Source organism: Mustela nivalis (assembly GCF_964662115.1).
Source record: "Mustela nivalis genome assembly, chromosome: 1".
In the NCBI taxonomy this organism is placed as follows: domain Eukaryota; kingdom Metazoa; phylum Chordata; class Mammalia; order Carnivora; family Mustelidae; genus Mustela; species Mustela nivalis.
The window spans coordinates 14,579,735-14,599,025 of record NC_139020.1 but is presented as its reverse complement, the minus strand read 5'-3'; the positions used below and the strand labels follow the sequence as shown (position 1 = coordinate 14,599,025).

The 19,291-nt window shown below is 38.0% G+C and overlaps 1 protein-coding gene across 6 annotated transcripts in view; it reads right to left on the bottom strand.

Moving 5' to 3' along the window:
* The window catches only part of GRIK1 (glutamate ionotropic receptor kainate type subunit 1), a 382,552-nt gene that overhangs the window by 52,710 nt on the left and 310,551 nt on the right, over positions 1-19,291 (bottom strand). For 3 of the 6 annotated variants that reach the window (XM_082702776.1, XM_082702772.1, XM_082702771.1), the window contains exons 8-9: positions 3,813-3,920; positions 1,477-1,521 (exon numbers count right to left, since the gene is read on the bottom strand). In XM_082702776.1, coding sequence (XP_082558902.1) covers positions 1,477-1,521; positions 3,813-3,920 — 153 coding nt within the window. Of the gene's footprint in view, positions 1-1,476; positions 1,522-2,102; positions 2,160-3,812; positions 3,921-19,291 lie in introns of those variants that run through there. The other 3 variants (XM_082702774.1, XM_082702773.1, XM_082702775.1) reach the window with 2 other exon arrangements.

Here is a 19,291-nt window from a genome sequence, read left to right as displayed (position 1 = left end):
TCAATAGGGTCAGCATTCAAAGAGCTTTTGGAATTTGAATGTGCGTCTTGTTGGAAAAGGACAATCGATCTTACGTGCCAGTGCTCGGGTTACTGTAAATTGTTGATGAGCAGTCATAACACAAAACAGCACACCACAGTATATGCAACTTACGACGTGGGCAATGTTAGGTCAGCAAGAAGGAAGGGGTACAAAGGCATGATGTTGTATCCCTGGGAAGTGTGGGTGGGAAGTGATGATTGCAGTTTAGTGACAAATAGAGGACATTCCCCTCCCCTGCAAGTAATTTCAGAGCTTGGATTCCATTCCCTAGGATATTTGGTTTGAATTAATTCAACATTGCATAAAGTGCCTGGAGTCTCAAGCTGGATTAGTGGAATAAGCTTCTTTCTGGGGGCCAGTTAGGTTCATCTATTTATTAGCAATGAGGAAACGAGATTGCCTTCTCTATGCCTTTGGTAGTCTGATTCATTGAAGATTAAAACATGGATATTAAACTTACATTTTTTAAAATTAAAAGGACATTTTTGAACTCATCTACTGAGTACTACCAAAAGAAAGTCAAGTTTTGGACCACAAGGAGAAACTGTTTACACTTTCCACGGCTTAAATGATAATTTGCAAGATAAAAGCAAACCTGACAAAACCATTCAAGTTGAACAACCTGAAGTCATTCAAGTTGCACCCGTCAGTCATTAGATATTTTAGCAATTAGGTTTAGGGAGAGAGAGAGAAACTAAAGACAATGTTTGCATATCACTTGGACATTTTCTTGATCCAAATGTTTTTAATGTCTAACATTTGCCTATAGAATAAATCTGTTGCATTCATTGACAACATGATACTGTACAATAAACTATGAAATAGGGAGTGTTAGAATTTACAAGATAATCTCATTTCCCTTCCAGAGTCTCTAATGTTTTTGTCCTCTGGAAACTGGCTCTGAAACAAATTGCCAGACGATATGCACTGACAAAGATCCTACGCAAAACAAAGATAGCTCCTGAGAGAAGGGAATTTCTGAAAATGGCACCTGTTTTATGGTGGTGACTTTGAGGGAGATGTCTTATCGTAGCCTTCTCAGTCTTAGCCTATCTGAACAGTCTGATGGATCAAATCTATTGTTTTCATGCCTCTTAGGGAAAATATTTAATGGTTTGGAAAGGAATATAAATCGACAAGTGTCTGCTTCTGTTGCAATAACCTGCTTTCAGTGCTAACTAGGACTGATCCTGCCTGGGAGAAACAAAAATAATCTGTGGGGAAATATTTAATCCATCTCAAGCGTGTTTTCAATTCATGAGTCATGTTATTGAGAGACAACATACTCAATCACCCCATTCTCTATACAGACGATTGCCTCTAAACTGCAATTAGAGATCTACCCATCGGGTAAAACCAGAAAGGTGCAGGCTTCTCCTCTGACATTCCCCACCCCACTCCCAGAGCTCCTGCAGTTTTTGTCCGAGTACAAACCTTCTTCCACACTTTATATAAGTGTTTAGACACTTCGCCAGCAGCCTTGGTTTTCAGAGGGAAAAATAAAAATAGCACTTAATTAAAATGGAGCATGGAACCCAGAAGGTATCAAGGGGTGTGAGCGCTCAGCGTGGTACATTCCCCACCCACTGTTTGGAATCTTGCACGTTAATTTATCTTGCATATAAAACCTGAACACAGTAAAGAAATGAACTAAGTACTTGGGTCCTACAGAAGTTACTTCTACTTAGTAGCATAGCCCGATGTTCACTTTCCCTTTCCCACATCAAAAAAAAAAAAAATCATCTAAAGATCATTTTAATATGTACAGCTTTGCTGCAGAGTGAAAGGGTCTTCATCATTCTTTAAGAAGGCCTGTTCAAGTTATTTCCATAAGCAGAATCAATCCACACACTCACGCACACACTGTTGCTAAGCAAGAAGAAAGCACACTACACTTGATGACATGTTCTTTGATTATGGGCATCCAGGCAATAGGAACTTGAGTGGAAGTGAAAACATGGGACTTTTTTTTTTATAAACAATTTTCTCTGTGGACCCCATGAGAGGCTGACATGAAAAGATTGGGCATCTCCTCCCGTGGTTCCTGAGAGAGACGGGCTGGCTTCCCCATTGCCTTAAGGCCCAGTCATTCCTTCCAGGAATGGAGCCCAAGTCACCTGAAGAAAGAAAAGTTATTGCGAACAATGAAGAGATAAGAAACAAATTGAGAAAACACTTTCATCTAATTTGATTTTGCCTTTGATGGGAAAACACCAATGGAGTGTGCATAATATTGCCGTGTATAAATAGCTGTGAAGGCACGATGATGGCTCCGTCTCTTTCATCACACGTCCGAGCCAGAGCGATGTTTTCTTAACAGCTTTTCTTCCCCATTCACTTCTATACATTAACAGAGTGGAGGGGGGAGAGAGGCATGCACAGAAAAGCAGACATTTTTTTTTTTTTAAACATCCATTAGAAGCTTTCAGTCCCTTAAAATATTCTTTTCTTTTCTTTTGTGTCCACAGCCCTGATGGAGGCGAGGTGGGTGCCTCGTACTCTGTCAGACGTGTTAAACTAACAAACCAGCAAATTCAAGTGAAGAGACCCCAGGGAAAGAGGCAGAGAGATGGAAAGACAGAGAGGGGGGGTGAGACAGACAGACAGACAGACAGAGGGCCGGGAAGAGCCAGAGAGAGAGAGAGAGAGAGAGGCAGTGACAGAGACACAGAGAGAGGCAGAGAGACAGAGCCAGGAAGAGAGGGCATTTTCGAAATGGGAACCTGTGCACATAATGTGTACCCTCCGAGCTGCAAACTACTAATTTTCCTCAAACGTTTCCACACCAGTGGTCACCAACTATTACATTCAGCCTAATTAATCTTTGTTTGTTTTAATTAGGCTATTTAGGAATGGGGCATAGCCAGGACCTTAAAAAAATATGTTTTAGTAACCAAAAGAAACAGAACATAAATGGAAATCTTATCTCATTTTTAAAATCAACCCAAACATTTCAATTAAGTAAGTAACTGGTTGCCAAAGGTACTCTTCTATAGGAAATGTACCTTCTTGTCCACTACAGTGAAAAAAAAATGTTGGATTACAGAATTTTGATTTTCAAATCAGAAATTTATTTCTAAATTAATTCCAGTACATAATTATGAATAATAAAATTAGTGTAATAAAATATACCAAGGAGCCAAGTTCTTTGACCATTATTATTATTATTATTTAACTAAATAGTTCACATTTGCATTACTCTGCATGAGCTTCTATGGAACTTGGAACTTCGAGAGATTGAGAATTACAACTAAAATAATCCTAAGATCAGAATGCAGCATAAAAATGATTTTTGGCCTATTTCTTCCTAAAATCAAGGCTCTAATAAGCCCTTTCTCTCCTACTTTAGTCTGTCCTTCTGTCAATCTCAAGTACAATTAAAATTCATTGCTGAGTAGAACTTGGAAACCATTCCATAGATAAATCACTGACGAACTCCTTGTTTTCCACATCTAAACTCAATTTCCTAAAACCTTTGAGAGATGGGGCTAATGACAGCTTACCCACAGGGCCATATGTATTTAATACTGTAATCATGCCTGCTGTATAAACTAAGCACTAGATGAATGTTAGCATTGCTATTAATAACATACAATTTCAGAAACTAGCATGTCAGCATCTATCAGCAGAGTAGGGAGAGAGAGCTAAAAACTAGCCATAAATGAACATGCTAAAAGAATCATCTTATCGCTCTGCTATTTGTGGGTACAATTAAAATGCTTAAACAGTGCTCTTTATTTTATTCTGAAATTTATTATTGAGAAGGTTACCTTTTCAGTTCCTTCTTCTTTGAGACTAATAATGTCCAGATCAAAATCCTTCCTCAAGCCATCAGTTTTATTGAAGGTGATACGCCCAGTCAGACCATCCCACCGGGCCTATGGACAAAAGGAACATGGCATTACTGTTTCACACTTATCATAATCCTAACACCATCAAAATTGTAATACCTCGAATTCATCATGGTATCCAATTATTTGGTTTCACTGTGGTGTTAGAAAGCATCGCATTGCTTTCAGTAGAACACTTCCCTGTTTTATTAGCACTCATTTATTTTGTCAGTTCTAACATCTAACATCAGTCAAATCTGTGATAGTGACAATTTAAATGGGCAGTATGGAAGGGATGACTGTAAAATACTCTACACATGAAGTAAACAAAGTCTGGGAAGCCATAATATTCTGTTTTCCAAGGTCAAGTCAAATCCCTTTTAAGGTACTGACAAGGGAAGTATCCCCTTCCCCATTTTTTTTTCTCTGTGAAAAGGATATAATCCGGTGATGCATTATTGAATTTTTAGGGTATTCAGATTTAGGCCTTCCAATGTCATTTGGCCAATGTATTAGTTTCCTGTAGCTGCTGTAGCAAATTATCACAAAGGGTGACTTAAAACAACAGAAATTTGTTCTCTCATATTTCTGGAGGCCAGGAGCAGATGTCCAAAATCAGTAACACTGGATAAAATTAAAGTGTAAAAGGGTCATGTCCCCTCACAGGAGACTCTGTTCCTTGACTCTTCATGTTCCTGGTGGTTGCCAAGCAATCCTTGTCCTGTGGTGGTATCTCTCCAGTCTCTGCCTCTGTGGTCCCATTGCCTTCTCCTATTCTGCCATCTGTCTACTTGTCTCCTATAAGGATACATGTGATGGCACTTAGGGCTCATGTAGATAAACCAGGATACTTACTCCATCTCAAAAATCCTCAGTTGAGTTATATATGCAGTGTCCTTTTTTTTTTTTTGCAAAAAAAAATAACATTTACATGTTCTAGGGATTAGGACATGGATACCATTTAGAGGAGCCATTATTCTGCCTGGCACATGTATATCCACATCATGTTAAGAACTAAAAGTCACAGCGGTCTCCCCTTCACAGAACTCACACTGGACATCTTTAGTAGTTTCATTTCAAAAAGAGTGACCCCAGAGTTTCTTGAGCTTCAGTCTCTAGGTGATTTTTGGTAATCTGGTCTAATTCAAGTTGACTTACAAATGAGGACAAGAGGGAACTCAGTCCTAACTGTTTTTTTCTTTCCTGGCTTTACCAAAATCACTGGACATTTGTAAAATGTGAAGAAAATCCTGAAAGATGAACTATATCTAATGTGTCTATACCATGTGCACCTGCTGACTGATTTATCTATTTGGCCAAGAGGTAGAGCAACACAGAGGAAGTATGAGTTTATCACAGAGCTGGGTTTGAATCTCTGAAGTATGACTTCATGGAAGTGACTTAACCTGAATCTGGATTGTCTCAGATTTCAGTGTCTGATCCATGCAAGGTTTCTGTGAGATTTAAATGGCACTTCACACAATTCTTAACTCACTGAAAGCACTGAAAACTTAAGGATTATTTTGACAACTATCTCTTGTTTTCCTTCCCACATTCTCCACAAACTCTGGAGTTTGGCTTTTATTATCTCACATGTCAGGACTCACATGTAGTGTCTTTTCGGATCTCTTCTGCATTTCATATTACAAACCAACATCAGATTCATTGTCCCAAAATGAAATTTTCATACTTGTGCAATTTCTCCCAGCACATAAAGTACATAGTGGACTCATGCTGCCTACAGATTAGTTGAAATCTTGACTTTACATTTGAGGTTGTGATGGTTAAGCTTATGAGTCAGCTTGACTGGGTCATGGGATGTTTAGTTATCTAGTTAAACATGGTCTCTGGATATGTCTGTGAGGGTGTTTCCATTTGAATCAGTAGACTGAATAAAGCAGATCTCCCCAATGCGAATGGTCATTATCTAATACACTGAGGGCCTGACTAGAACAAAGAGGCAGAGAAAGGGGAATTGGGCTCTCTCTGTCTCATTGATTGAGCTGAGACATTGGTCTTCTCCTGCCCTTGGACAAGGATTTAGCACTGTTGGCACTGCTGCTTCTCATCGTCTCTGTGCCAGAAACTATCTCAGAATATAGCACCTAGTAGTTTTCAGTTTAGCAGGAACAAGAACATTAATGTATTTCAACAAAGCCCTATGGGTGTGAGGAAGAGATTTGCACATAGTAATTGAAGAAAGAAGTGTAGGGAAGAAGTACTTACCCCAACTGCCCAGAAAGAAAGATTTAGCAACAACTCCTACAAAAAGGAAGGCCCAAGCTCTCAAAGGATGAGAAATTGACCAAGCAGGGAACCTAGCTGGCTCAGTCAGTTACATGGCTGTGTTTGGCTCAGGTCATGATCCCAGAGTTGCAGGATCAAGCCCTGCATTGGGCTTGCTGAGCGTTGAATCTGCTTCTCTCTCTGCCCCTTCCTTCTACTCCTTCTCTCTCTCTCTCTTATGTGGTCATTCTTTTTCAAATAAATAAATAAATAATCTTTTAAAAAAAGGTTGAAAAAGAAAGAAGAAGAAATTGGCCAAGCAAAGTTCTACAGCTGAGTAAAAAGCACGAAATAAGTATGTCTGCCATGGATCTATAATGCAAGGTATGATGAGAAATGAGCCTAGGAAGGAGGTAGGGGGGCACTTGTTCTTAAGGGTGTTATGGATTGTGCTGCTTTTTGCTTGGACTTTGCTCAATAGACATGTGGGAATGGTCAGAATGTTTTAAGCCTAGGAGTATCTTGAGCAGATGTGCTCTCTAGGGAGATCATTTTAGCAGAACTAGAAGAAGATGACTCAAAGATCAAGATTGCAAGTGGAGGATTGGCTGGTAAATAGTTCTCACAGAACAAAATAAAACATATGAACATAGGGACAGCACAATTCCTCCATCTCCCTGTCCCACCAACTTGCACACCATTAACTATCAATGGAAATACTTCCCTAGCAGGGTAGCTGGTTTCAAGAAGAAAGCCTTGCCATTAAAGTTCTTGCAGACAGAGTAGAGAATGGGATCAACTCAATTATCAGGATCCAACACAATTAACCCAGATATATTTTCTGGCTATCATGCAGATGGAATAGGAATCATTTCGGAAGGAGATTTTATCACTTGATAATGCTGGAAGTTAAATTCATGTCAGGAAATGACACATGGACACAAGAATACTTTAGCTCTCATCTGAGCCATCTGTATGGCCAAACTAGATGTTCGGTGACACAAAAGAAATACCTCAGATCCTTGAAATTTGCCTCCAGAATTTATTGCCAAGGGAAGTCATAATGCCAAATGCTAGCACTAGCTTTAAAAACGAGATGGTATATTTTTACAGTTGACAGTAACACCTGTTGTTACATTTAGTGAAATACAGGTAGTCACATTCTCTACACTGGGACCAAAAAAAATCGATATTTGAGCCAAGTAAGGTGTGTCCTCTCCTGTGTTTATTTAGGTACACTTCCTGGCATTGCAATCTCCTTTTCCTCTCCACCATATTCCAATCCTACTTTTTATAGTCTGGCCACTTCTTATTTTGCAAGTAAATGGCTGGTTTCATAGATTGGTGGGGTAGATGAGAGTCACTAAATAAACTGCTGCATTTGTGTTGTAGCATCTAACTGAGGGTGGGAGACAATTCATCTAAGACTTCAGTTGGGTGGAAATCTGTGCAGTGTTAGGGGTTTGGACTAAATCAGTGTTTCAGGCCCATTCTTCGTGCTTCTCAAAATGTGTAGTTTTAGCCCTCCCTCTGATCTGTGTGGAAAGAGGTAGTTTTCTTCATTAAAGTTCTACAGGATTTTCAGACAGAAAACTTTTCCTTCTTGGGGGTCATGCTGTGAGTCAATTCGATACATTGTCCAGAGTTTAGGGAGCTCTCTGAAAATGGGCAAAATTGGTAGCATTTATCTCTTGATGTAGCATATAGCTCATAGCAGGGTCTTAAAATCCAGTTCAGAAATCCAATTTCATTTCCACTAAGTGTGTCTATTGTGTCCCTTTGTTTGGATTCTGTTGCGTTGCTTTGGAGCTTGAATTTCGTGTTCCAGTCACTGGTGCAGTGTAATTCCCACTTCTCGCTTCTCCTCCTTGCTCATCCAAGTGGCAAAAAAGTTCCTTTTCGTGCTTTAACAATGCTTCCTTCCCTGCCTCAAATATCTACAAAGACTCCCTGCCTGGTTCTTTACTGAACTGAAATATCTTTCGACCTTCAAAGTCAAGCTTCTCTTGCTGACACAATTGCCTTGTCTTCCTACCTCCTATCCCTATACGAGCACTTCTGTCCATGTTCTTTGTTTAGTTTTTCAAAGTAATTGTTGATTAGCATTTATTAATCATCAATGTATTATTGATTAGAGTGAATAGGCAATGCCTAACCCCTGGATATGAGGAATAAGATCCATAAGGAAACGATTTTCTGGGGCAAGGCTGAAGCAGATACAATTTAGATAATGACATATAATTATATTAGTCATAATTACAATTTGTTTGCCTTATGTAGAAGCATTTGCACAGGGGACAATTATAGTATACTTAACTGAAAACAATACTTAATCTATTGTCCCTATTTTAGGAAATAGCTTTAATTTCTACCCTGCATAAGACCTCTTGACAATAATTGTCTAATAGCAAGTAGATCAAATAGTGTGACTTTTTTTCTTTTCTCTTATCAGGCACATTATTTGATGGCCAAGAAACAGAAATCAAGAGCTGAAAGAAGAAAAAGAGAAGTTTTCATTAATGTCTTACTTGTATGCTCTTTCTCAAGATAATCTTTACTATCCAAATGAATTATATATATTTTAGTTTTGAGGAAGTAAGTGGCTAGTACCTAACTCTAGGCTCTTGTAATAGTTAGCTTTTAACTTCATTTTGTAAAAATGATTGCTTTTATTCATTTTTTTTCCTAAAGGGGACTTAAATATATAAAAGCACAAAAAGCCTCCTTTCTTAGAATATTCCCTGACATAGCCATCCCTATTTACCATGGGGAATAAATTCTTTCTTATTGAAAGAATCTTCCTTTTTGAGAGCAGGAGAAAATGTGCTTCTCTAGTAGATATAATCTTGTAAGGACAGTGGTTTCTAGCATTTTCATTGATGTATTAAGGAATTTTGCTTTTTTGTAAGGATATTGTAAATAGAACGGTCATGGCAAACCCAAAGGTTAGCTTCCTTTTGAATTAGATTAAGATGAGAGAAAGAAATTTTTCCATGACTATCCTATGTGTTATTGAAACTTACCAAAATTTGAAAATAAAGGAAAAAAAAATCAAAGACTGCATGCCCTTTGTCATTGTGGCCCTTGTCTAAGAGGCTCATCCAAAGATGACTTAATTCTTTAGGGAAATATATCTTAATTCCCAGACTTTGTTAAATGTAAATCTATGATGTAAGCGATCTCTGTCTAATAGAAAATATAACCCTCAAATTATAATTTTATTGCCCTGGCATGTTAACCAGTTTTGATTTTCCAGGTAGCCTCCACAATTACTTTTCCTCTGTATCTCCCCAGAATGAGCTTCATTCCCTCAAAGTTAAATGTGTCTTCAACCATGGCTCACTTTATATTTGTGTTAGTCACATTTGTAACTATTTTAAAGTTATACTTTGTTTTAGAGATGGTTCTACCAAGATGATGAAATAAACTTACCTGCCAAAGGCAAACTTTTGGGTCATTTTGTCCTCTTTATCCTAGTCCTGGAGCAGATCCCAAACAGTAATGGATTTTACCTTTGCTGATTCTTTATTTCTCTTGTTCTTTTCTTTTCACTCTATATTTTGATACTGATTTTTGCCCAAGTATCTCAGTCTGTAAGTACCTTGCCTAACTCATAATTTGGGCTCTTTCTATTTTTATATTGGGTGTAGGGACCAGTGTATCTGTGTCTGGTCTCTGACCACTGGGCCATCTCTGCTGCATAGTTAAGGGGACATTTTGTGTCTCAGAAGATCTTGATTTTGAAAAAAAAAATCTTAGTTTTTGCCATGACCAAGTCTAGGGACTAGTGGTTATCTGCATGTTAGTCTAGTCTCAAGAACACAGGCAGAAGAACACGCTGTGTACATGGGGAATCTGATTTGCACGTGGCCACTAAGTCATTCTCTATTGGGTTGCAACACTGGATTGGAATCTGGCATTTTGTTCTGAGTACATGGTGGTCTGTCATGTAAAGAAAGTAATCTAATTCTCTGTCAGTAGTGTGACAAATGATTGAAAATCTGGTCTGTTAGCCTTTTTCTTTTGTCTGAGCAAGAATACATCTCAGGTTCGCTGGAAAGGAGAAATACTCCTTGAATTCCATGTCCAAGATTTGTTGTATTCTATGTTTACTTTCAACTCATGGCTAAGAATGTGGAATTAAGGCTGCAACCTTCAGAGACTGTATCTTTGATTACTTACATTAACATACCCAGGATTCCTATTATATAGAGAAAGTTTTATTATATCTTATGTGCTACCCTTAAAAAAAAAAACTTTCAAAAATTTCTAGCTCAGAAACATTTTTTATGTAAAAACCCAAGTGCATCTTTGACCACATTTAAGGATTTTTTAAAAAATTAACTGAAACAATTTATACATGTCTTTCCCTTAATTTTACCCATATTGAGTTACAGTTTCAGTCTTCTTTTTTTTTACCAATCTGTTTTTTGTTTCTTGATGAAGAGGGTAAGTAGTCAAATTTCTTCAATTTCTTTTAAAAAAATATTTTATTTACTTATTTGAGAGAGAGTGATGGAGAGGGGCAGAGGGAGAAGCAGACTCTCTGTTGAGCACGGAGCTAGACTTGGGGCTCCATTCCAGGACCCTGGGGATTATGACCTGAGCTGAAGGCAGACACAACCAACTGAGTCACCCCAGGCACCCCATGAAATTCTTAAACTTCTTATACTGGTTTACTGAATTGCTAGAATTGCTACATAATGTTTAAAATGAAGGAGATATAAAATTATGTATGGAATCACATTGAATTAGAATTCTGACAAAATTTTTGTTTCAACAGTAATTGTGCTTTGTGATGTATCTGTTTAAACATAATTTCCAAGTTCATTACTGAGTTTAAGACCTCGAGCTAATGATAAATTAAGTTAATGGATAATCTTTGAGTATCTAAATGTCTTCTCAGTAAGAGGTAATACTGATGTACTGGTCACTATATATGTGTGTGTACATATATAGATGTATATCTCTATATATCTTATTATTTTTATATGTTACAGAGAAATTGTCTTTTGGGTCATGGTATTGAATATGCTTCTTTTTGCCACATTGAAAAAGATGTTCAAAGGCTATATGTGGCTCTATAGGGTTGCATAGTGCACATAGTGGTTCTGTGATAACAGACTTCCCCTGGGGTCCTCTTATAAAGATTCTTGCAAACACATCAGGCCCCCAGATAATTCAGTATAATCTCCCCAATTTATGATCCTTAATTTGATTATATCTACAAAGTTCCTTTTGCATATTTTAAGCTAGGATTAGAACATGGAGATTTGGGGGCTGGGAGGGTACTATTCTCCCTACCACACAAGGGTAAGAAACTAAATCCAAGAAATTCATCTGCACAGCATTCCTATAATGCCTATGTATATTTTGGTGAATTTTTCTTTGAAGTACCCAAAAACTGATAGATTTCCTGACCTGTCAGACAATGACCTTCCTTACCACCTATAAGTGTGAGATTCCATAAATCACAGAAGCAATAACAGACCAGTTTCCTAAAGCAGTTTCTGGCTCTTGGGTCTACAGATAAGAGAACATATGTTCCTTAATGGTGGGTTTGTTATATCTGATTAAATGAGATTTATTCTCAGATATAACAATCCTGGTATGACCTCATTTATACAACCAATTTGTCAAACTCTATCCTGGTAAAACAGAAGACAGATATTTGTTGTCTTATGCAAATGACCACACTGCCATAAAATTTAGTAAGCTGTTACTGAAATCTGAGTCGTCAGGGAGAAGAAAATACCATGTAAGGTACGTGTCATGTGTAGGTTAATATGTTGAGGTTTGCAGGTAAAGAAAGGACATCTTCACTCCCTTAATAGAACATTTAAAACCATATTAGCAATACTCAAACCCAGATAGATAATCACACAACTTTCTCATCACCATTCATTTATTCTTACTTAAGTCTTCTACATCTGGACCACCCTGCTTTCATGAGGTCTACTCTGGACCTACAAAAAGAGTTCTAGAGGTCCCAATTCAGTGCTCTTGTAAAAGTCCAAATCATCTAAGTGACATCACTTTAAGTTCCAAAGTCTGTGGGGAGTAGGGAGCCTGATGCAGGGCTCTATCCCAGGAACCAGAGACCATGACCTGAGCTGAAATCAAGAATTGGACACAACTAACTGAGCCACCCAGACACCCCAAAGTAAGTTTATTTTTGGCACCAGCCTTTCTTTGTATTTGTATGAAATCCATGTTGATAACTTTTATAAAGTTTAATTTTGACAAATAGGAAGTGGTATAGGTATATTAGCTCCTTTGATCTTTACAGTAGCCAGATAAGGTAAGAAGAAGTGTCTCCACTTTACAGAAGAGACGAGGCCCTACAATTACTAAAATGCACTGGAAGTATCCAGAACCTATTCTACCTCATGTACTCTCTCCTTCACCACTGCATTCCTATGAATAAGGTCATGAAAAAGAAAATGAGGAGGTGTGGGCCAGTTTCTCCCAATTTAAAGCTCATACTTGACTTTGTATAGGTCATGAGGAATGGACATTCTCAAGCCAAGACACAAAAAATTAAAAAGGAAAGATAAATGAAATTTAAAATCAGCACCAAAATCTTAGCTTCCCACTAACTCAGTGGCACTTTCTAAGCCTGAGTTGCCCAAATTGACCCAACTTGGATCTTCCCAGTTTGGTTAGAAAAATAAAACCTCTGACCTGGCCTCTAGTATCTTACTTCTTAATTTCTTCATCGAGCACAGAGCAGCATGTCCTGAAGATCAATATCTCATGGCTAGAGAGTTCTGGTATCTTGACTAAGCTAAAAGAAGTCATCAGCCTTTTTATTAGGAATCATGGGATAACTGCGACGTACACACAGCATTCCAATGGCCATCAGGGTGCAGAGCAAGAGGAACATCTAGAAAATGTTGAACTCTTGGTATTAATGCTGGTTTGGTTGAAATGCCTCTAATTTTCCTGTCATCACTTCCCTTTGCTGCCCTTCAGAACCCACCTTACCTGTCAATTAGTACATTACATAGAGCAGGATGGTTCTACTTTCTAGGGTTTCCATTTTGGATTTACTTGCATGTGACTGTTCATTGATTTTATACCACAAATGTTGATAACTTTTGCTGACTTAAAATTTAACTGTAAGACTGAGGACCATGTCTAAAGGCCTTTATCTTTGGTCACAATCAGTCTCCTCCCTTTGAGCCTTCTTTCTGGATTTCCTTCTTATCAGTACATTGTCTTCCTCATTGTTCATTAAGGTAAAAAACCTCCTTTTCTGTTATTCTGAGATGTCATGGATGCCTTGACTTTTATAAGACACATCACATGGCAATGTGACAGAACCAATTTGTAGTTCAGAAAGCTGTATGGAAAATGCAGTTTCCAAGTAAAAGAGAAGGATTTAATAAAATTGTAAATTTATGTGCTTTCATGAGTTTAACAAAAAAAAATCATAAATTGTATTTAAAAAGCAACAAAAACATACTGCTAATAAGCTCTTCATTGGTCTTCACGTATTATTCATATACAAATTTTAGTTTATCCCAACATTGTAAAAAAAGATCATTTCAGACATAATGCTAGTTAATTTTAATTGTTACCAAGTTTTAATATGTATATTAGGAAGAGCTTGACTTTGGAATCAAATGATATAGGTTTGAATCTTGGCTCTAAATCTGATTAGCTGGGTGACTCTGGGCAAGTTCCTTAAGTTCTTCAAACTCCATTTGCAAAAATCAATACAGTCTTTACCTAGTTGTTGTAAAGATTAAAAGAGATAATGCTTCAAAGCATCTAACAGAGTACTGTCAGATGGAAGCTCAATAAAAATTCAGTTCTTTTATTACCTTGACCTAGTTAAAAATTCCTTAACTCTCCTCACAGATACATGATTACTTGCAGACCATTTTGCAATAAACCTTAATCCATTTCAGAGCTGTTCTTTTGTTAAAAAGAAAACCACAGGGGCGCCTGGGTGGCTCAGTGGTTTGGGCTGCTGCCTTCGGCTCGGGTCATGATCTCAGGGTCCTGGGATCGAGCCCCGCATCGGGCTCCCTGCTCCGCAGGAAGCCTGCTTCCCTCTCCTCTCTCTCTCTCTCTCTGCCTGCCTCTCTGCCTACTTGTGATCTCTGTCTGTCAAATAAATAAATAAAATCTTTAAAAAAAATAAAAAAGAAAAAGAAAAAGAAAACCACAGGCCCAAAATGCCATTACTTGGACCACGACAAGTTACCAAACCGGGGCTTAGTATCTAAACTAATTAAAGTTTCAACCTCCTCTAAGAATGTAAACCTTAAGCTGTCAGTCATGAATTTTCTGATGGGTGTAAATGAGTTTGTAACATGATCCCTGTCCTACCCACAGTGGAAAGGACATCCCCCAAATGGAAAATGATCTTGCCTGAAACAATCCTTTCTTTTCCTTATAACTTTCTTGCCCCATCCTCCTTCCTATAAAAACCATTCATTTTGTACAACTCCATGGAGCAACCCTCTACTTGCTACATGGGATGTTTCCCGATTCATGAATTGTTTAACAAAACCTATTAAATCCTCAAATTTACTCTGTTGAATTTTGTATCTTAACACTCAATGCTGCTTGTCAGAAAAAAAAAAAAAAACAGCTACCTTTCTACATCACCAATTATATTAATGGAGTGGCTTTCAAATTTTAAAGAGTGAAGAATCATCAGGACACATTTGAGGTGAGGAATGAGGGAATCTGCATTTTTTTTTTTTTTTTTTAACAAACACTCCACTTGGTTTTGATGAAGGTGGTCTTCAAAGAGGTGGGAATGAGGAAATCTGCATTTTTTTTTTTTTAACAAATACTCCACTTGGTTTTGATGAAGATGGTCTTCAAACTATAATTTGAGAATTATTGAAATAGGGCTCAAAGCTTTTCCGTGGACCCTATAATATTCCCCATGTTTGCTGAATAATCTCACCAAGCAATACCAGTAAGCCATCAAGCATGGAGTCTGATTCCAGTTCCAAATGAGCTCAAATTTGGATGATTAAAGTCTTTCTCTCTTTTTGTAGGTAATATATAATTAAAAAGTAAATAGGGGTTCCTGGAGTACTCAGTCCGTTGAGTGTCTGACTCTTGGTTTTAGCGTGGGTCATGATCCCAGGCCCTGAGATAGAGTCCTACATGGGTCTCCTCACTCAGCAAGGAGTCGCATCTCCCTCGCCCTCTGCCCCTCCCCTGCCCTCTCTCTCTTTCTCTTAAATAATAAGTAATTCCTAAAAAAACAAAAAGTAAACGAGTGGCACTGATAACAGTTTCCCATAATTAGGAAAAGTGAGCCTTGAGTGGTATGGTCAGTACGGTCTTTAGGAGAAGATGGAGATTGAAGTCACAGAAGACAAGTAGGGTTTGAAAAACTACATGCTCTTACGACTCTCAGTGTAGTATTGGTCTAGTAAAACACCATCACCATGTAGCTAGGCATATAGTGATTGGATCCTATACTCTTATATTCTAGAAAATTTTTAGAAATAATACAGACTTGTCTGAGAGAAAGCTTTTTGGTGTCTTGTGGGAAAAAGGTTTTCTGAGTCTCTTCAAAACCTGCCCTTGCCCTGAAAAAATAGATTTGCCCCCAAAGATTCTGGTTGCTATAATTATCCTTGGGGTCACACTAACCTCACCGTTCCTCTTTTGGGATATATGCGTCAATCCCTTGCATGGTCCCAAACCAAGTTTTTAGGAATTTTGTTTTGTTCTGGGTGTCTTCTTCTCCTTCCCCTGCCTCCCCTCCTTCTCCTCCTCCTTCTTCTTCCTCACCACCCCCTCCCTGCTTCTTCTCCTTCTGCTTCCTCTTCTTCCTTTCCTCCTCCTCCTTCTTTTTTTTTTTCTTCTTCTTCTTCCTCTTCCTCCTCCTACTTCTCTTCCCCCTCCTCCTCCTTCTTCTTCTTGCCTTCCCTTCTTCTTCTCCTTTCTCCTTCTCCTTCTCTCTTACCCCTCCTCCTCCTCCGCCTCCTCCTTCTACTTCCTAGCATTTCCTCCGTGGAACACTGTCCTGGTGATAGATGAGATTCCTTGGCACGACCATAGCAGTCCAAAGTTTACACAGCAGTGTGAATCTGAATGAGGTCTGGAAATTTCAGGGCCATGCTCAGAGTCCAGGGACCCCTTCTTGCTGTCAGTCCTGGAAGGATTTACACTGATCTTCAGGTATTTTCCAGTGCTCTGCAGAGCAACAATCACAGCAGTTATAGTGTATGTACCATGGTTTTCAGGTTCCTCATTAGAGCATTTCTTTGAAACAGTATTTTGAATTATCTAGAGAATAAAAATCCACCTTTCTAAATGTACTATTTGCGATTATTCCCTATCGCCCTTTCCACCTCATCTTGTTATTGAAGGGGAGCAGGATTTGTCAGCCCAAAATATGTCATAAGCATTATTTTAGGCTGATTTTTTTTTTTTTTTTTTTTTTAGAAAACAGAAGATGCAATGAAAGTCTGAAAACCAAAAAGAAATTATTCTATTGTGGAACAATTTACATTTATAAGGGAATCTCCAAATTTGTAAGGAGGTCTCCTTCTCTGTCACAGGAAGAGGAGAATGACCAAATCTGTAGAAACTTATCAAGGGAGAAGACATGGATTTAAATCTGCATTAATAACCATAGCCTTGCTTACTGTGCTTTGCTGGAAAACCTGGTTTCTTCACCCCTTCAGAGTTACCTACGTGTCCTGGGCATGTCCCATATATACAGGAAGTAAACACATTATTAAACTTCTGTTTGTTTTTCTACTGTTAGTTTTTTTTTTGTTTGTTTGTTTGTTTTTTAAACAGGGTCATCTCTCTCAAGAATTTAAGAGAGGTAGAAGGAAATTATTTTTCCTTCTCTATACCATGTTTCCTCCCAATGGCTCTACATGAACTTTGTCTTTTAATCATATGCATTCCTTCCCAGGTTGCACGCATATTCAAAACTCATTAATTTGTTCTTGCTACTCCCTTTACCTGCAATTCTCTTTCCTGATATGTTCTTAGATATACTTACTGCTCATTGAATAAAGGTTAGCTTCCCAAGGGCAGGAGTGGTTATCTATTCTGTTCACTGATGTATCCTAATTACTAAGAATAGTATCTTCATCTAGTGCTCACTAAATACTATTGAATGAGTAAAAAGAAAAAAAAAATCAAGATCAGTTCAAATACTGTCTTCTCTCTGAAGTCATTCCCAATCCCTTCTGTTCGACTGTATAGCTTTTCTTCTGGAATTTAATGGTATTGTATTTATTTTCTATTATAGCCCGCATCATACCAGTCTTGTATTATGATCAGTGTATTTCCCTCCAGATTATGGACTCCACAAGGTCAGGAGCAGGTTTGTATTCATCTTTGACTTTCACTGCTCCACTCCTCTTTCACCTAACAGTGCTACATGCATAGAATATACCTTGTACATGCAATAAATTGAATTTCTGGCTAAAATCTTCCATTTAAAATTATTTTATTTCATCTTTAGAAGACACAAACATGACATACTTTAATCAGAAATTATTTTGAGATAACAAGAGCCCTTCTCTGTTAAACGTTCGGTCAGAGACTTTGGGATCCCCTCTTGATCACAATAGGATAGTCCAATTTTTCTCAATCTCAATCCCCTTTAACTTTGAGCTCCCTGCAAGTAGTAAGACTTTTGTGGTTCTGGGAAAATCACTTCATCTCCTGGGGTTTCCATGTCTGCTTCTATACATGAAGATGTTCAATGGAACATTGAGAGTCCACTGTTCTATTTCTTCCCCTATTTGGTTTGGAAATTTGCCCCAACTCCCTGTATGTGCTTACACCAGTATCTGCTGCCTGAGTGCAGAGTCCAGCAGTGTTAGGAACCCACTCTGGCCCTCTCTAAAAACTAAAACCACACTTTTGGAAGTTAAGATAAATGGCCAATCTAAGGAGGAATGTCCCAACCAGTTGTCTAATGAATCCATTAGACTGTCATGCTTAGGAATCCTAATAAGGAATAAGTCCTTTCCTTTGTTTCTATCCTTCCTTGGTTATCCTTACTCAGCTCCAGGATACTTGTTGAACTCGTTGAACTCATTTTTTTTTTTTTTGAGAGATACATAACTCTCTTGTTCATCAACCAAATAAACTTAGCTTTACAAAATTATCTTGTATGTTAGCTCTGAGGTCTTCTATTATTCTCTGACAGGTTCATATTGCTATAAATCCCAAGTGCTCATCTTCCTACAACTTCTTAATTCACCCTTTTGCAGCAATACCCACCAGAGCAGAGAGATGCGAGTAGGACTTGCCTAAAGCAGTATCATGATATTCTGGCAGAACTGCTGAGTAAGTCCTTCAGTTTTGTTTTCAAACATCACATTAAGCAATACTTTTTCAACCCAAATACTTTGCAGCATTTATTTCCTCGGGACCAAAATTCAAGGGCTTAGATTCACTCAGCCTCTCAAGAACTTTCAGTCAAGTGAAGAAAAGAGTCAAATAAATCCAGTGGCATTTCATGAAACTGCCTTAAAACCACCAAAGGTTTAATTAGACTATGGTTATTTGACTTAATGGTGTTTTAAAACAATATTCACAAATTGTGGGTGAGAAAAAAATCACTCGAGCCATACTTCAAAGATGTCGCCTTTAAAATTGGTTTAGGGTGGAAGCAGCATACATTACTCTGCCTATTGTAGAATAATTAAGTTGGAATGGTAAGAGTCAATTGTTTTGATACCATTACAGTTCAGTTGAATCATGTTAATTAGAATAGGCTGGGTTTGTTCTCATTTAGATCAGCTTCCATTCTCTCTCTTGGTGTGGAGCAAAATTTACTATCAGCCATCACTGAATAAAATGCTTTAAAATAAGAAAAACCAATTATAAAAGATGGGTTTTCCAGATCTCTAATTAGCAAACTACACAGAAAGTATATCAATAAAAGTACACCGCTGGTTTAATTTTTAATAATCTTATTACTGCTGCATTAAAAATACATAAAACACCTTTCGGAGACAGGAACACAGCGACATAGCAGTGATGGAGGTGTTGCTGTCCCTTAGCAGTGAGAATGCAGTAAGTGAACTTGGTTCTGTGCAGTGTGAAGCCTCCTCCTACAATAATACAGCTGCTGAATGTCTGTTTCTTCGTCATCTGACATTTGTGATACCAGCTATAGGTACTCTTTAAGTTCTTGCCAGATTGTACCCCCGGGCAAGTTTGAGCAACAGATACTG